The 18006-nt window shown below is 40.0% G+C and overlaps 1 protein-coding gene across 1 annotated transcript in view; it reads left to right on the top strand.

The window, feature by feature from the left end:
* Window positions 1–17006, top strand: part of cep350 (centrosomal protein 350) — a 31970-nt gene extending 14964 nt beyond the window's left edge. The window contains exons 6-28 of the mRNA XM_017304277.1: window positions 1789–1997; window positions 2103–2266; window positions 2765–2875; window positions 3004–3144; window positions 3313–3449; window positions 4293–4400; window positions 4480–4685; window positions 4855–5069; window positions 5177–5455; window positions 5554–5703; window positions 5821–5963; window positions 7143–7265; window positions 8860–9116; window positions 9408–9607; window positions 9777–9921; window positions 10471–10631; window positions 10756–10889; window positions 11213–11274; window positions 11380–13184; window positions 13609–14130; window positions 14695–14841; window positions 15228–15350; window positions 16028–17006. Coding sequence (XP_017159766.1) covers window positions 1789–1997; window positions 2103–2266; window positions 2765–2875; window positions 3004–3144; window positions 3313–3449; window positions 4293–4400; window positions 4480–4685; window positions 4855–5069; window positions 5177–5455; window positions 5554–5703; window positions 5821–5963; window positions 7143–7265; window positions 8860–9116; window positions 9408–9607; window positions 9777–9921; window positions 10471–10631; window positions 10756–10889; window positions 11213–11274; window positions 11380–13184; window positions 13609–14130; window positions 14695–14841; window positions 15228–15350; window positions 16028–16195 — 5710 coding nt within the window. The 3' untranslated portion in view covers window positions 16196–17006. The remainder of the gene's footprint in view (window positions 1–1788; window positions 1998–2102; window positions 2267–2764; window positions 2876–3003; window positions 3145–3312; window positions 3450–4292; window positions 4401–4479; window positions 4686–4854; window positions 5070–5176; window positions 5456–5553; window positions 5704–5820; window positions 5964–7142; window positions 7266–8859; window positions 9117–9407; window positions 9608–9776; window positions 9922–10470; window positions 10632–10755; window positions 10890–11212; window positions 11275–11379; window positions 13185–13608; window positions 14131–14694; window positions 14842–15227; window positions 15351–16027) is intronic.
* Window positions 17007–18006: the final 1000 nt, after the last annotated feature.

Raw genomic sequence — 18006 nt, 5'->3', positions numbered from 1 at the left:
TATATATATATATATATATAAATAAAATGTATAGAGATTAGAGTGAACTGTGTTGTTTAAAATGACTTGATTTTTCTTTTTATCATTGATGTAGTCCAGATGCTAAAGTATGCAAGTGCTGTGTCTTAAATCTGTTTTTATTAAAATACCCCGCTACAGTATACAAAATTCTTTGCTGCTCTGTAGAGTGAGAAGCTTCTACACAATAAAATTAAATGATTGCACACCAATAAGTTGTCATTTTAATTTCATGTACAAGTAAAATATTTATTTTATGTGGTAAAAGTCTAAAAAATTGTGAACACTACCAGATCTGTTGCGACAGTGTAATCTAATAACCGAGGTTGTGTATTGATCCTTTGTGCTAAAGAGGGTAGAGTCCAATTTAACGCAGCTGTGTGTATGTGTGTTTGTTCTTGAATTTATGCTTGTATTTGTGTGTGTGCGTGCGTGCGTGCGTGCGTGTGAGACAAAGAAAAAGGGTTCAGGGACAGAATAGAAGAACTGCATTCAGATCTGCAGCTATAGACTTAACTATTTTTGATAGTTAACATACTGGTGTTATAACTTCCCTTATGTTTGGACTTTCCTAAAGTATTTACAGTGTTTGGGAAGAGCCAAAAGTACAACAAATATTTGACTGTTTGCTTCAACATGTAACAGCTGATCAGCCAGGAAACCTGCTATGTTGTTGTTGCAAATCAATCTGTTGTAAATAAAAGTCTAACTTCCTTTTCTACTTTCTTAAGCTAAAATAGGCTTCTCTGTGCACTCTGGTTAAATTGATTTTAAAGTTGTTCCACAATCTCTTCTTGGTAAAGATCATTTGCCACCAAAGTGAAATTTACAAAGGCATGGGTAATTACTAAAATGCACTTAACCAGGGATGTGTGAGTGTTCTGCTGTCGTCCTGTTTGTTTAGCAGCTAGCGCCAAGCAACACGGGCAAGCAGCAGTTCAACACAAGTGTAGCAAACAGTGGCCACTTTGTTTTGCAGGTTGGGCGGTATGCCAAAGGAAAAGAGTTTTTTTCCTCTTAATCTCTCTTCATGAAGTAGAGACATTTGAACCTGTACTGGTACCATGAAACCCAGGTGGCAGATTCTTTGAATTCTGGGGTGTGTCTGTGTTTCCTGTGATGTGAAGGCTTTACATTCTGGCAAGATTCTGACATTATGACAACCGACTGTTAAATTTGCCTCTGATTAAAAGGTTTTGCATATAAGTTGTATGTTCACAGACATAATATCTAACATTTGCCTTTACAAATGGCTTCATTTGCTAATGGTAAATTACATCTACATTTGAAGAACACTAGCCTGGTAAAAACCAGCTCCAGGGGGTTTGGTGCCTCGGCCATTGAAAAACAATTTCTTCTGGGCGTAAATAAACATTATCTGTTCAACTTAATTATAATTTATCACAATTTGAACATTAAATTATCCTTCTCTAGTTATATTCTTTCATTGGAACATTATTACATTTTCTTGTCTCCTTTTTCCCTGCTGTGTGCCTGAATGTGTTTATGGCATTCCTATCATTCTGTTCACCTCAGAGCTGCCTTAGCCAACCAGATCATTTCTGCAAAGACTGGCTGTCAAATTTAAAAAGTTTGCAGCAGTCCTTTAAACTTAATTCAAATCTATAATTTAAAAAAGATTGATTGAATCTGCTGTGTAACCACAGAAACCATTTTTTAAATATATAACTTTTTTTTTTTGTTTCCGATATTATTTCCTAGAAGATCTTAGTGGATTAAAAATGTAAAATCGATTCACCTCGTGTTGAGGAATTGTAACACCTGTAAGTTACTGATACAGTTTCCTCAGATGAGCAATAACAGATTTTTGATTTGCCGTTTTCACAGACCCAAACTGGTTTCCTCGTCCTGCTCTCCAGACCTCAGTTCTTCTCTAACTGCAGACTCTCTCAGTGAGCATGTGAGAAGAAGCTCTCATAATCCCAAAACATCCAGCAGAGCAGAGTCATGGTCCGCAGGTACATGAAAAGCACATAAATGTTTTATTGATTTTTATTTTCTACCAAATGAAAGATAAATATACCAGATGTTTCTCACCTTGTGTTTCTTTGTCCTTCTTCTAGGCGAGCTACAATATTCACCTGCTGTCTTGCAGCAGCGCATGGCAGCAGAACTGCAGTACTTGGAGACCATTGAAGAGTCAATCAAGCAGCTGGGAGACGTGGAGAAGCTAATGGGTGTGTCCATGGCACAACAGGAGAGCGCATCATTGACCCAAATGCTCAAGGTAACGAAGAACATTTGCTAGTTGGAGAAGATAAGGAGGGGAATCTCTGTTGTGTAATTACCTGCATCATTAATGTATAGATAATAGTCGTTGCGATAGTTTATCAATAAAAATAGTGGCAGTTTGTTGTCTCAACTCAGCTATGCTGTATTCAGAGTGTTCTAGTATGTAGATTTAAGTATAATAGCTGAAAAAATAATCCCAACAAAACATTTTTTGCTATTTTGATTTTGCACACATTAATATTACATTTTTGATCAAATAAATTTTTTGGCTCTTGATTTAGTTATTTTGTTTAGTAAAATAATCAAAGTCTCACAAAAGCTACAAAAAAAGCTGTTGTCCCTTGAAGACATTTTGTTTTAATATTACTGCACTTGCACTAAAATTAACGTTTTGACTGGAAACTTTTTTTTACTAATTAACCTTACCTGTCTCATACCATTTATAGAGTACAAATCTACTCTATTGACCCGTTCCTTGAACTTTAACCTTTAGGCCAAGCAGCACCGCCATGAGCAGGAGCTGTATGAGCTGAAGATCAAGACCGAAAGAGAAGCTCTCGAGACAAAACTCCAACTAGAAGAAAACAGACAGAGAGTTGCCAGAGTAATGCTCCCTTTTTCCATTATACATATTTTCTTTGAAGATTCACTCTTGTTTTTCATGTTTTCAATTCCAAAATGTAGATGTTTATATTGATGTGTGTGCAATGTTCATGTGTGATTTTTGTCTAGGCTCATTTAGAGCTGCAGGAAAACTTGGCAACATCACAAAAGCAAACTTTGGAAGGTCTCCAAGAGTCGACTTCTAAGATGATGAGCCAACAGGCTGAAGCAGCACGATACACAGCAGATGCTGCCCGACACATTAAGGAGGTTAGCAGTAACTTCCTTCCTCTTTGCCCAAAAACATCTTATGTTCCAGTTTTTCATCAAAAGTTGATTGTTCAGTTAGAGGAACAAAAAAAAAAGTCAGAGAGAGACAGAAGAATACTACATAAGCAGTTGAATGTTTACTTAATCGTTTTGTTTCTGGCTCGTCAGATGACAGACCTGGCACGATCTCAGATTGCGGGGCATTTGATAATCCCTCCTGTTGCCACTGATTCTGCGATGTTGGTCCAGCAGGAAGAACTAAATAGTCCCTACACAAAGCAACAAGACATGGAAGACTCTAGCAGGTAAACCACAACATTCTTTGGTGTTTATGCACAACCCATTCTCAACTGAAAATATTTATCTTCACATGTTTTCACATTTGTATTGCTTGTTTAAAATGGCAATAATATGCAAAATCAACTTTTTTTTTTTTAGGTTTGTTCTAATGTTATTTCCTCATTTAAAATCATACCTGGAGTGTTACCTTGATCGTTTTATGCATATTTGAGAAATCCTTTAATCTCCCATGGCAACCATTTAGCTGTGCAAAATGCCTGCGGGGGAACAAGGCTCAAAGTTGTAGTTTCCAAGCCTCTGAGCTTCAGTCTTACAGAGCAGTCCTCCCCTGTATATTGTTGATTTTGCAGATTTTTTTTTTCTGAAATGTTACAAAATATAGCAAGAAAGTTGATGAACTGATAACTGTGGGATGACTATTGTTAACTGTAGACCTGCAGACATAAACTGGTGGGCCAGTCTATCAGTCAAATTTCTCTTACGGGAGAGCAAAAGAGGCAGTGGTTTATTTTTAGATCTTTGCTGAGGTAGATAAGATCAGCTACACGTGTAAGTATCGGCCGATAACCAATCTCCCAAAATGAAGGGATTGGCACAGATAAATCAGCTGGGCAATAAATCGGCGTATCCCTACAAAATACGGCGCCTTTAAAGTCCTGGTTTTGCAGCATCTATATTTACGTCTTGGCTAAACCAAAGTCTAAATTGAGTTAATAATTCTAAGAATTGTTCAAAAAGTTGTAAAAAAAAATTTTTTGCAAAATTGTTCCAAACATCTCTCAAACTTAACTTTGATGCAGTAAATAGGTTTTTGTCTAACACATTTTCCTTTCTGGGTATTATTTTAGATTTAAAAGTGAGATTTCAGACCACAGGATCAGGTCTGGAGAGCCCTCAGCATCACAAAACAGCCCCTGTCAGTCTGACTCTCCATCTTTCAGAAGACCAAACATCAGGTACCAATAACCTTCCTTCTGTAGCTCTCCATCAAAAAGCAACAAAAGACACTGAACCTGCTTAATTCTCCATCCTCAGCGGGTCTCCATATGGAAGTCCATCACGTGCTCCATCAGACCACACAGAAAGGCTGAACACACAGTCTGAGAGAAAACAGAAGAATGAGAGAGTTGAGGAGAGGACGAAGGCGGAAGCAGCCAGCAGCTCTATTGAGGAGGACGTTATAACAGCAGCAAATGAGTCACTCTACAGCGAAAGTATCGCCTCTGCAGGGGACGAGAAAGGTACTGCACAGCAGGCACACTCTGTAGGTTCACGCATCCACTTAGTAATCAGAAGCTAATGGATATCTACTGCCAGCATAAAATCCCCAACGGAAAAGCACTGTTCCCATTAATTGTCCTGGCATTGAACAGTAAAGGTACAATATACAAATCTTGTCTGGTCCGTCAGGAGACACTACATCTGCGGCCACTGAGTACTCTCTAAAGTTTGACGAGTCCATGACGGAGGACGAGATAGAGGAGCGCTCTTTCCGTTCTCTGCTGCCGTCCGAAGCTCATCGTCGGGGAACCATGGAGAAGAAGTCGCACCATCAGAAGGAGGAAGGCGCAGTCTGCCTCAATGAAACGTTGGTCCCAGAGATGGGGTCATGCAGTTCCTTCAAGGTGAAAAGATGCCATATAAACTCTTCTTCTTCTGTTATCAATAAAAATCACTGCAAATTTTTAATCACAAACAATAACATTTATTCCTACTCTTGGCCCTCCTGCAGTCTCATGATGCACACATAGCCTTTTCTGGTGGACAGGACAGCTTTTCTCAGTTCACAATGGAAATGGTGCGTCAGTACATGAGGGATGAAGAGGTAAGACTGCAGCACCAGAGCTCTCTGCTCCATCTACGGCAGAAAGCCCTTAAGGAAAAGACGAGGACAGAAGTAGCCTGGCTTGAGCACCAAAAGAAAAAGCTGAGAGACAAAGGAGAGGATGACAAAATGCCACCAATCAGGAAGAAGCAAAGGGGACTTCTGCTTAAACTCCAACAGGAGCAGGTATGCTGGGATAAAAATGATGCTTTGGCTGTTACTCCTGTCTTTCTTTTATAAGGGGCCAGTGCTTTATCTTATTATACACCATGATGTTTTCTCAGGCTGAGATCAGGAGACTCCAGGAAGCCAACAGAGCAGCTAGAAAAGAAAGACAGTTGTTGCTGAAACAGCAGGAAGAGATAGAACGGATGAGAAACTCAACACTTAGACTGAAGGAGCGTCTCAAGTATGCAGAGGGAGACGCTCCCCCTGTAAGTACTCACTTACCCTCTGCAAAGGGAAGGAAGAATGGATTATTTGCTCTACAGAAGTAGAGCATGAAGCAATAAAGGAACTCACTGTGTGTCTGTCTCTTGTAACATCTGCAGGAGATGCCGGTGTCAGAGCCTTCAGGGTCTGAGAGACTTCCTGGTGAAAACCGCACCCCCTCTCCTTCGCTCTCCATTTCTGGAAGTGAAACCAGCAGCATCATGCAGAAGCTTAAGAAAATGCGATCTCACATGGATGAGAAGTAAAGATTTTGTTTTCATTTCTATACATTTATTGGTACCATTCATCGAGATTTCATTTATATATTATGGATTAGTTCACCACCTATAATTTTTGTTTTTCATACAATTTGTTTCCATCTTAACACAAGTTTAACATTTCATTTGTGCTTTACTGTCAGTGTGCTGATATTGCTCTATTCTTGCACTTACACTGCTGCAGTTAACTTTAGCTTTTACAGCTTTTCATATATAAAAAAATACTTTGTGAGAGATTATGAATATATCTTAATATGAGCAATTAATATTAACATCCATTTTCAGTAAAAGCAGATAAACACAGGGGTCAAACCCTTACATATAACTCTGCTTCAACACATCTGAATTCAAGGTGGGACGAATTGAAGGTGAATGACTTAATCACTTTGTGTTTAAGTCACTATTGAAAATAAATGCTTGCTTCTGAGGAAGCTAAGGTTTTTAATTGAACCGTGTTGGATCAGGGACTCATCTAAAGATTTCATACCCCTGCCATAGGGTTTAGTCTTATTTAAGACCTTGCAGTCTGAAAAATTGCATTTTTTAAAGTTTTCGCATTTAGACCTCAGCTATAAACGCTAAAGACCTTGTTGCCAGTTGGTGCCAAAGCAAAACAATTTCTAACATTTCGAACAAAAGGCCTGCATTTAATTATATTTTCAAATATATGTATATTTATCAATGATGTCATGCAGTCAGCAGCGGAGAAGAGAATGGTAAAAGTAACGATTCCGACCATAATGGTAGATTTTTGGTGTTTGCACACATCAGTGAAGAGTTTTATCAGATTGTTATAACACTAACTCACAATTCCTACCACAATAACATTTTCCCCAATAATAATAATAATAATAATAATAAACAATAGTGAGTGCAATTCCCCAGTCTGAAGCTGATGCTAGCTGAATATTTAATTTTTTTACCAAAGGAATATTAATTAATCTCTTTACACTTAGCTGTAATGACACATAACCATTTCCTCAACACTTTCTGTGCAATAGATCCACATTTACTCATATTACTCTCTCCCTTTCTCTCTACATGTTCTTTCCCTTTTTGTCTGTTCAACAATCTGTGTGTGTGCGTGCGTGCGTGTATGTGTGTGTTTCTATGCCCTTACGTGGCTCTTTTGACTTTGTCTGTTGCGTGCTTGTGTGTTGTAGACACTGTTCCCCTGTCCACTACTTCTTCTCTGTGTTCACGGCCCACCACTGGGCCTCCCTCAGTGTCTGTCTTCCCAACCTCCACCCTAAATTCCAGCTCTTTATCTACAACCAGTTGGTCAGGTACTGTACAGTGCTCTCTTTCTCTACCTAGCTCTGCTTGGCTCCACTCCCCCCTCCCCCCTCCAGGGAACATGCTTGTGTGACCCACTGGGACTTTGTGGAGGGTGGGCTGGTGGTTAATGCCTGATTTGAATGTGTGTGAGTGTGAGTGTGTGTTTTTCTTTTTTGTGGGGTCTGAGGAGGGTCTTTGGGAGAAGAGTTGAAATGAAAGCTACAAAGCCACCCATGGAAAGCTGCTAGAATAAAATAAGCTAATCTGACAGTTTCAACTTTGAATATAAAATTATTTATGTTTATTTTGAGTATTTCAGCTTTTACTGAAAAGGGAATCCATAAGTTTTATTTTATATGTCTGATATTCATGAAAGTACAAATTACTTGCTGCTTTTGATGGTTTACGGTTATGTTTATTTAATAGGAGTCTTCCTTGTTTTAATGGGAACCTTTATTTCTTTTCTTCAATTTAAGTATTTCCCCCTCCCCCCCCCCCCCTTTTATATGAATTATGTTTAGAAAAAAAAATCCGAGGCCCTTTCTGATTGCTGCACATCAATGGGTTGTTCAACCTGCGGCCCAGTTATCGATGACAGGCACATTTTGCAATGAAACACTTTGGCTCACAAGTGAAAGATCTTGAAGAAAACAGATCCAAGATGGTGTCCTCCATCTCTGTAATGAGCTCTGTAAATCTTATCCTGCTCCTTTACTATCCAACTGTTGCATCGAATGGATAATAAGTACAGATGGTGCCTGGCTGTAATGGAGTTTAGTGTCCGAGTTGTCATCAGTATGCATTAGGTCAAGAGAAAAGCTTCCTAATTAGATCACGGCTAAATAATACTGCATTGTAATAGCACCCACAGCTGTGGTAGATAACACTGCAAACACATCTATACTTGACTTCTGCTTTTAATCTACAGTTGCAATGTTTTGCATGTAGAGCTTATAGAGTATAACATGGTTTGGAAGAAAAGGACACGTTTTCGGAACAGATAATAAAATACTACAATGTAGGCGTTTTTTAAAAAAGACAAAGCTGTCAGTGAGTTCCATATATTTTCATTTCATCTTTCAGTAATTGCTAAATATATCTGATGTGTGTGTGAGATCAGCAACCAACCCCTAGCTTTGAGTCTGATGCATGAATTTTAAATCTACACCCTTATTTTTCTACTCCTCTTTCAAACGGAGCAACATTTTATCACTTTTCATTTTTATTTTCTGGGTATATTATTTTTATTTAATATTTATAGTAATATTTCAGGCATGTATTGAATGTGTGTTTTTTTCCTGTGTGTTGCACAAAGGCTTGAGGTGAGTTTGCAGTAAAAACTGGAATGTCTTGGTGATTTGGGTGTTTTTGATTCTTTAGAGGTCCTGTTTAACATTTATTCTCTTTGTCTTGTTTCTTCTTTTTCCCTCATTTTATGCTGCTACTATTTACTTCATTTTCCACTTTCTTCTTTCACTCTACTCCCATCTTCCTTTGATCTTTTCTCCTTACATTTCCATCCTCTTTCTAAATCTATTGATCCACTTCCTCTTCATCCTTCGGTTCTTTTTTGTTTTGTGTTTCAACCATGCTCCTCTGCAGGTTTCTGACCAAGCGCGAGCAGCAGCTGATGCAAAGGCGACACCATGCTGAGGAGCTGCTCCAGTGGAAACAACAACTGGACAAGGAGGAGGCGGAGGTACGAAGGATGGAGAAAGAGGCCTTGGCCGCCTGGAACCAGAGAAGACCTCTGGACAAGGACCATAAAACACCTGAGAGCGTTGGAAAAGAGATCAGTGAAACTGGGTCACAGGCCTCTCACCACCAAAGCTTAGAGGCCAGATCTGACAGTGAAAAGGGTGAGACTGTGCTTTCAAAACAGTTTATTTCCTGGTTCTTATTGGAGGAGTTCAGGACTTAAATTCAACCAGATTTAACTTTTTAATTCATTTTTTACAACTTTTCCACCCTAAATCAGTTAGTTTATTTCCCCTATTAATTACCATAAAACAAGCTTATCTTTGATTCTGAAACAATAAATTCTGCAGCTTTTTGCTTAACAGTTTCAGGTGTGAATTTAGAACCCATTATTATTTTTTTATAGAATTCATATAATTATCTTTTAAATTTTTAATTTGTTTACTTTTCAGAGCTTGTAAGCGAGGACAATTGCTCCTCAATTACGACCGAGTCCAGTATACACACAGAGGCGGCGGCTTCTCAGCACCCACTCAGCGCGTCCTCAGCACCGCCGGCTTCAGTCGTTGAAACACCTCTGGCTTCCGTTCAGAGCAGCCATGCTACCTACACACAGGACTTTTCCACCGAGTCACAGTTACCTCCTGCAAAAGTAAAAGAAATATTTTGTGGTCACACTTCCAAGTTTAAAAATGTTGAGGATGTTTTGTTCGCACATACACACACACACATCCATAATTGATGCACATATTCCACTTATCAGTTTATCTGTAGTAAATGTCCCTCTTTCCATTCTTTCTCTTCCTGTCTGTTCTTTGCAGTCCTCTTCAGTCGAGGGCAGCCGCAGCCCTGCTGCCTCTCCATTAGACAGCAGCAGTAAGACCAAGATGCAACACCGCTCCACCTCCCGGACACACAGCAAGGTTTTCCCTGAGGTCCTCGGAGCCGCCACAGCTATGCCGTCTGGTAAGTTACTCTTCAGAAATACACACATTTTAGAGGCTTGGTGTTTTTTTTAAACTTGTTTTTAGATGAATATGGGAGAGATTAAGCAACAGAGTGGACATAATGCAGCCTATTGCTGGAACCATGTGGTTGAATGTGACGTGATGCTGCCAGAAGTACATTATGCGAGCACTTTACTGATGCCTAACTGCTTCGCTCTGGGATAGGAGAGGCAAAAACTGCATTTTGCTTAATGTACAACTGAAGTTTTGCTGGCTCAGTTTTGCAGTTAAATGTTTTATTCATTTAATTCACCGTCAGGCCACAAGCATAAACCTTTAAGCTGCATAATTCTCTCTGTTCATTGTGTTTATGAAAATGAACTTTACTCTCTCTCTTAGTAAAGAAAATGTACAGTAATACCACCAAAAATCTGTTCTAGTTTCTCTGGGCAAAATGGGGATTATCCTCTACAAAACATTGGACTAATACTGGGTTCACCTCCTAGCTGTGATTTTTTTTTTCTTTCTTTTTTTTCTTTTTTTTCCTAACATCTGAATTTTCTTGTAGAAAACATTTCAGACCAGAGTGACATCGAGAGTCGTATCAAGGCACTGAGGGAAGAGCTGAAGAAACGTAAGATCATGGCCCACCAGCTGAAAAAAGAGCAGAAGAAGCGGCACAAGGAGCGCCTGAAGGCACAGGAGGCAACTCTGTTGAAGAAACTGGAGGTAAATATGTTTGGATAGTCATACATGCATTTGAATTAATGTCTAACACTTTTAATTGTTTTGGCAAAATCTTAATAATTACACCTAATTTATTTGCACTATGTCCTTTCTTTTTTTTTTTAAGAACTACAACAACTTTATTGAGAAAACGAAGGCGGAACTGAACAAAGAGCCAGACTCGACTCCTGAGACGACATCACACATAAATGATTCCAGCTGCATTTTGGAGCAGTCATCTGTTAAACCCTCTTCACACAGGTACAGGAACGAACTGTTTCAGATAAAATCTAACAACATACAGAACCCTGCATAAATATTTCTACTTGGTTTTGATGCTGTTTTTCATGTAATCAGGTGAATTCTGACCACAACTAGATGCACTGAAGTTTTATTCAGGAATTTCTGAGTGAAAGCAAACTGAAAGCAAATTTACATAATAATTTTAAGCTTTGTATTTGTAAGGAACCATGTATAATTTCCTACTTCACATTAGAATGTAACTTAAATGCCTTTGAAAGGAACCCTATGTACATCATATTTTAAAAAACGTGGGAATCATTTTAATGCAAACTCTTTTTCAGGTCTGACGCGATCAAAAGCGCCACCTCTGACCGGACTCTTATTGATGCATCATTAGATCACAGTGAGTAGTTAATTATCGATGAGTAGCTTCCATATGAAATCTATTTAAAATGTAGCATAATTTTAAAAATATCCTACAATTCATACTTCTCTCCTGTTGTGGCAGATGCCATTCCTCAGCCGAACGATAGCAGAACCGCATCCAGAGATTTGCCCAAAGATTCTCCCAGTGTCGTCGTGTACAGCAGACCAGAAAGCAATCATCTATCAGAGCCTCTCTCAAGATCTTTTTTCAAGCCAGAGTCTGAGGAGGAGAAGGCTTTGTCTGATCACAGATCTGACATTGAGGAAGAGTTGGATGTGGAAGTGAACTCCAGGTCTGAGGACGAACAGTCTCGCCACCTTCTCAAGCTTGACTCTCAGGAGAAGCTAACTGCATCTGAAGGCGTTCTGCCTTTCGCTAAGGAGGAACACGAGCAGTCTCTGCCTGGCAGTTTAGATCAGGACGAGCCGAAGAAACGCAACAAAATACCCGAGGCGGAGGAAGCTGTGATGTCAAATAATATTACACCCGGAGCTCCTTTTTCAGCTGTTGTCAACCTGGAAGCTTCACCACATTCAAGCCGCAGCCCTTCACCCGCTGAGCACCCTCTCTCCCCACACTCAGAGGGCTTCTCGCTCAATAAAGATCCACTCATAAAGGATGTTGAGGCTTCTGCTGGAACCGACGGTTATCAGGAGGACTTTGAATCAGCTAATTCTTCCCCTAGGGACGAGCATATTTCTAAACATGAGTCTCAAAACTCCATTCCCTACACAGAAAGTAAGCATTCAACTGAGAAGTCACCCAGGGCAACCACTCCATTTGACCATCAAGATGGTGAAGAAGAAGAAGAAATACCTGAGGAGATGAGTCAGCATTCTGGCGTCGGTGAACAAAGCCACCATTCAGAAAAGTTACTGGAACTCCGGCCAAAGGAAGAAGATATAAAATTAGACAATAAGACAGAGTTTTCCAGCCAAGCACCTGCGTCTCCTCCACCCATCGAAGATGAAATGCCAGGTTTCCACCTTGGAGACCGGGTTCTTGTCGGAGGTGTTCAGCCGGGCACACTGAGATTTAAAGGGCAGACCAGCTTTGCCAATGGCTTCTGGGCTGGCGTGGAGTTGGACAAGTCTGAGGGGAGCAACAATGGCACTTATGATGGAGTTGTTTACTTTGAGTGTGAGGAATCGCACGGCATCTTTGCTCCTCCAGACAAAGTCTCCCACCTCCCAGACAAGTTTGAGCTCTATGCAGACACCACAGAAGATGAGGACTCGTTCTTCGACGACTTATCTGACAAAGGCGAGAAAAAACACAAAAAGGTTAAAGACGGTTCTCCAAAATGGGAAGATCCAGAAATGCAAAATGAACAAACGTCTGACAAGGAAACTAAATCCAAAGACGAAATGGTTTTGGATGAGAACGATCAGATTCCACTCAAGAACAAAGCCCACCTCAATTCACAGCACCAGAAAGAACCTGAGCATCAGATTTGTAACGGCAACATCATTTTGGACTTTACTGACGAATCTCGCACATTCCTCATCCCGGACGAAGACAGAATGGAGGAGAAGAATGAGAAGACGACCGCAATTATTGAGAGAAACGATGTTGATATCAAGGAGGATTTGATTCCTATGGATGAAATCAAGACTGATAAGAGAGAACAGAAGAGCAGGGATCTGGTGGAGACATTCGCAGAGGAGCTCATCAACAACTTTATCAAAGATTCCTTTAAGCAATGCGTTGACATAAAAAGGGCGAAGGAAGACAAGATCAGAAATGCCAACCAGTCCGATGGATGTTCGTTTGTTGAAAATAACGACGAAAAGTGGATCTCTTCAGTGGAGCAAAAAGATAACCTGCCCTTCTTTCTGCCGGCTGAGAAGGAGGAGCTGTCTTCTCCTGAACTGTGCAACAGATCAGTGAGTGTGTTTCTGATTCTTGTTTAAGAGAAATTTTAAAACACCTGAAGTAAATCTCAAATAACGTGTGATGATGCAAGTTCTGGAAAATGACCTCCGGCTAATCAGTGAGAAAACACCAGCTGGGATATGACTTCTAGTTCTGGCAAACAGAAGTTGTTTATTTGAACTGGAGGTTTTTTAATGTGTACAGTCAAAGTCCAGCCTTGTGTTGACGGACTATTGATGCGCTGGCAAAACTGAAAGTTGTTTTATCTTTCCCAGCAGAAAGCACGATAATGATTAAAGTGTAAAAGTATCAAATACTTTTACACTACTTTTACAATAATATGATTAGACCAGTGCTGACCTCTTACTTGTACTTGCAAAAATCCTTTGTGCTCTCTAATTTGAGACTGAAAAAAAGTATTTTCTTTCCCCCCAGGAGAGTCCAGTGTTTGGCCCCAGTGGTCAAGAGAAGCTTGCTAAGCGTCTGGCTGAGCTGGAGCTGAGTCGTGAGCTGCTGGAGGATCTCGGTGATGATCAGGACTGGTTTGATGAGGACTTTGGGCTCAGCTCACGGAGACACCAGCAGAGACTCAAACAGAAAGAAGAGCTGGGAGGTGAACTTGGGAGGTCAGCCTCATCATCAGGGCCGCACATGGGGGAGATGGTTTCATCGTTAGGTGGGGAATCACAGGTGAAGACCCCACCGAGACCTGAGCTACCCCTCCCCTTACCTCCCAAACTACCCGAGCAGCCCGCCATGGTTGTGCCCCACTCGGCCACAGAGGTGGAGAAAATGGTCCATTCTGCCACACAGGAGATCTGGGAGACCTTTGACCTGGGAAGGGAGGGGTCTCTTATCCTTGAACATCTTCCAAAGCCGACGCCTTCCCCGGAGTATTTAGGTAAAGAGTCCAGCAGCCAGGACCAGGAAGCCCTCTCCATCAGCAGCTACAAAAAGGTAAAACTAAGGGGGGACAAACCCTCTTAGGGGACAAGGAGATAAAATTGACAAAACCAGCCTCATACCAAAGGTCTGAGTGTTTGAGTTTTTGTTTTTTTAAGTAACTAAAAGGATTAAGAGTTTTTGTCATAAGTCCAAAATATCTTGGCAGTTTTTAACTAGAAACATTGAGAGCACTGACTTACCCAGGGATTTTATGAGCACTATTTATTTCTTGGCTCCAATACCAAACCAAGTCGCTTAAGATGCTAATACCGAGTGCCAGCCTAACACTGAGTTTATTTTAAAAAGTCTCCCGCTTAGTACAGCTCAGAATTATTCCTGTTCATAGCGATTTTTACCAATTTACTAATGTGTCTTTTGACCGGAAAGAATAGCGTTTTGGATTGGCTCAGCCAGACTTGGATTTGCTCAATAATCTGTGAACAGAGCTAAATGTTAGTCATGTTAAAGAGACTTTCCAACTTCAAAGACTTGTCACCAAAAATAGTCAGTCAAAGGTTCACTGGAGGTTTAATTGACACATTTAAGCGTCTTGATCTGGTCATTTCTTTTCCTTAGGCTGTGTATGACCTGACATGGGAGATACTGAAGGAGATTTTTGCTGAAGACCCGAACACTGATCAGCCTCAGTGGGTCAAACCACGGCAAGTCAAGTCCTCCTCCATTCACAGAGTCAAGACGTCTGGAGACATCAGCAAAATTCAGGTAAAGTTCTGCAGCAGATACCAAATATCCGGTGTGACTTTTCCATACAGGATTGTTTAATTAGACCACTTTAGAAAGCATATTAGTGTTTACACGTAATAACACACTTTATCATGCATTAACTCTGATCTATTCTGATCTGTTGCAAATGTTTTTTTTTGTTTTTTTTTTCCTTTTTTATTAATGAGTGCTCTGTCAGAGGTGAGCTATACTACTGTATTGTTTATGCAGCCCTTTGCACAGCACCAAACCACAGCACCACCCAGTCTCGGTTTTCATATATTTTGAGTGGCACTTATTTTGATTTTGATATATTTTTGGTTATTTTGCATTTTAAGACTTTAAAACATGAGATAACCTAAGATGATTTTTTTTATGCTGCACAGGAATTTGTCACGGAAGAAGTGTTGAAACTGTACGGTCTGACACAAGATGAGAATCAAAAGACCGACTGGCAGAAGATGCTCAAATTTGGCAGGAAGAAGCGGGACAGAGTGGATCACATACTGGTAGGACCTAAATATTTTATATTTCTGTGTTGTTTGAAATTGTGGGTGTTTGAAACATAAAATATTACACCTGATTTAAAAAAATGCCTTTTTATATTCTGCTCTGGGTTGAAACCAGTTTGTCTCTCATGTGTTGTTAATTTAACTTCTTAAAAGTGTCTCTAAAAAGGATTACACATTTTATTAATTTTTTGCTATTTTGTACAAATTTAATTTTGATTTCTAAATTTAAAAGTAGAGTCTTTAATCCTTATTGATTAAATTAAATTGTGGAACATAATTTGGTCACAAACTACTTCTTTGTTGTTTGAAATAGTTGTGCTGCTGTTATGCAAATTAGTGAAATAGTTATGCTTCCATCAGCAGCTTTATTTGCATTTTACAGCTTGTTCACAAGACAGGCCAAAGCTTTTGTTTTAAATATGTTCATACTCGGCTCTAAAGGGGAAAAGTGGCAATTTTTTTTATTTGACAGCATTTTGTAAGCTCAGCAATTGAATTAAAGATTAAAAATTACTGTTAACTTGCACCTTGTCGTTGTGGTTTATTATGAAACCAGACACGATGATTAAGTTACTACAACAGGATGCAATATGGAAATTTTACACCAAAACAGGAAGATTATGATCCGGTTTTCTCTCTCAGTCTTTCAAGTTGAGCCTGTTTTTGTCTGTCAGGTCCAGGAGCTCCACGAGGAAGAGGCCCAGTGGGTTAACTACGACGAGGACGAACTGTTTGTCAAGATTCAGCTGGCAGACAGCATCTTTGAGGCTTTGCTGAAGGACACTGTAAACACTTTCACACTAATTTCTGACAAGAGAGCCAAAAGAGGAGCTCTCTCCTGACCGCCTGGATTTCAAAACACGACTTCTTGCTCAGTCCTGGTGTCTCCTCGCCACTGTGAAATTCAAACCTAACTCTAAAACTTCATCTGGTCATCTTCCAGTAGGAACTCTCTTGATGCCTTCAGTTCCACTGTTTTCTTAACAGCTGAGCAGACTGCGGCTGTAGCTTTTACTTGCTGAATTTTCCTCCACTGTAGTTTTTGGTTTAATTTGTTTCACACACAGAATGCCTCTTCAGCAACCCCTGCCTTCCCAAACCACAGAGCCACCCAGTCTCAGTTCTCACCTCATTGACTGGTCATTTTCATTCCTCCCAGTTGAGACTAATTGGGGTGGACTGTGCCATGAGAAAGTCCATGAGTGCTGCTAAACTGGTTGTTCCACCGTGGATCTAAATGTACTCTCCATGCAGAAGAACTATGTATTAATTGAACTTATGTGGAATGTTTTGAAAAAAAAAAAAAAGCAATAGATTAATAATTGAATTAATGAAATTGCACAGCGCAATCTGTTATTTGATGGTAGGCTTTGGTTTTTCATGTCCATATGAAGGTATTTGTCTGAATATTGTGGGAAGTTTTGACCTGCACTGTTCCCACTGCAGACGATAATTACTTCATGCCTGGACTTGGGCAAAACCAGCACATGCTCAGTTGCACTGAAGTCAGCAGAAAATGGTTGGAATGGTTTTAGAGTTACGGTAATAAAAAAACTAAAAAAACAGTGCAACACACCATGGACGTGAAAACCCTTACATGTCTCCGATCAGACTGCATTATATTGGCACATTAAAAAAAAAAAATCTGATCTATTAAGTTGTTTTTTTGCCTTCTTAATTATTTATTTTAAGGAAATGTTTGACTGGTGGAGAAGACAAAATCTGAAATGTAAATGGTTGTCGACATGCAGAGAGGACATATTTTAACATTGTATAAAGAGAATCTAAAGTTGTTGTTGAAGCACAATTGAAAAATGTGAATGTGAATATAGCAATACATTATGTAAGAGGAACCAGAAGAACGGAGAGAAACTGTTTTAATCCTTGAAGCTGTAATGTTACTAATTAACTAAGGCTGTCTGACCGACTGCTGTCCAGTTACTTAGTGCAATCACTGTGCCCCACCTTCATACTGGATGTAAATATTTGGTGTGGATTTCGACCTTGAATGAAAATGCCTCTCCATGGAGTCTTTTTTGCTTTACTATAGTAGGTTTTTGTGCAAGCTAATAAAATTGTAAAATATGCAAGTGGGACACAGACGACTGGCAGCAGGCTTGACTTGACAATTGATCAATTATGGAGGAGTACTGAAATTGCTGGATATGTGAAACTTTCTCCTTCCTTCAGCCGATTAGTTTTCTCCAAACGCAGAGAAACCTCTCCCGCCCCAAATGACGTGCGATTTTGTAGCATCATGTGTTTTCCTGCAAAATTACTGCGTCTCCAGACAAGCCTTATGAAGCACCCTGTTTGTTCACTCAGAGAAAATTCTCCATTTTCCATTCAAGTGCCTCTTTGCGTTTAGTACTCTGTCTGTTGATCTCTCAACATCCTCTGGACCTGTTTTCTTTGAATGTGTCGTTTCTCGTCTGTATTCCACCATTTTTGCAAAAGAAACCTCCAAACAAACGGCTGCTCTTCCTAGCTTCCTGTCCTCAACTTTCTGCCTTATCGAGAACATTTTTCACATCCCTGTCACTCCCCTGCGCCTCAGCACGAGCCAAACGCTATCCAAGGAAGTCCAAAAGTCTCCGTCTTTTTTGTCAACTCGCTCTTAACTGATGTACCTTAAGAAACGAGCCGACAGTCC

This window comes from Poecilia reticulata, linkage group LG4 (genome assembly GCF_000633615.1).
Source record: "Poecilia reticulata strain Guanapo linkage group LG4, Guppy_female_1.0+MT, whole genome shotgun sequence".
NCBI classification, from domain to species: domain Eukaryota; kingdom Metazoa; phylum Chordata; class Actinopteri; order Cyprinodontiformes; family Poeciliidae; genus Poecilia; species Poecilia reticulata.
The sequence above is the reverse complement of the archived record's forward strand: the minus strand, read 5'-3'. Positions and strand labels throughout refer to the sequence as shown.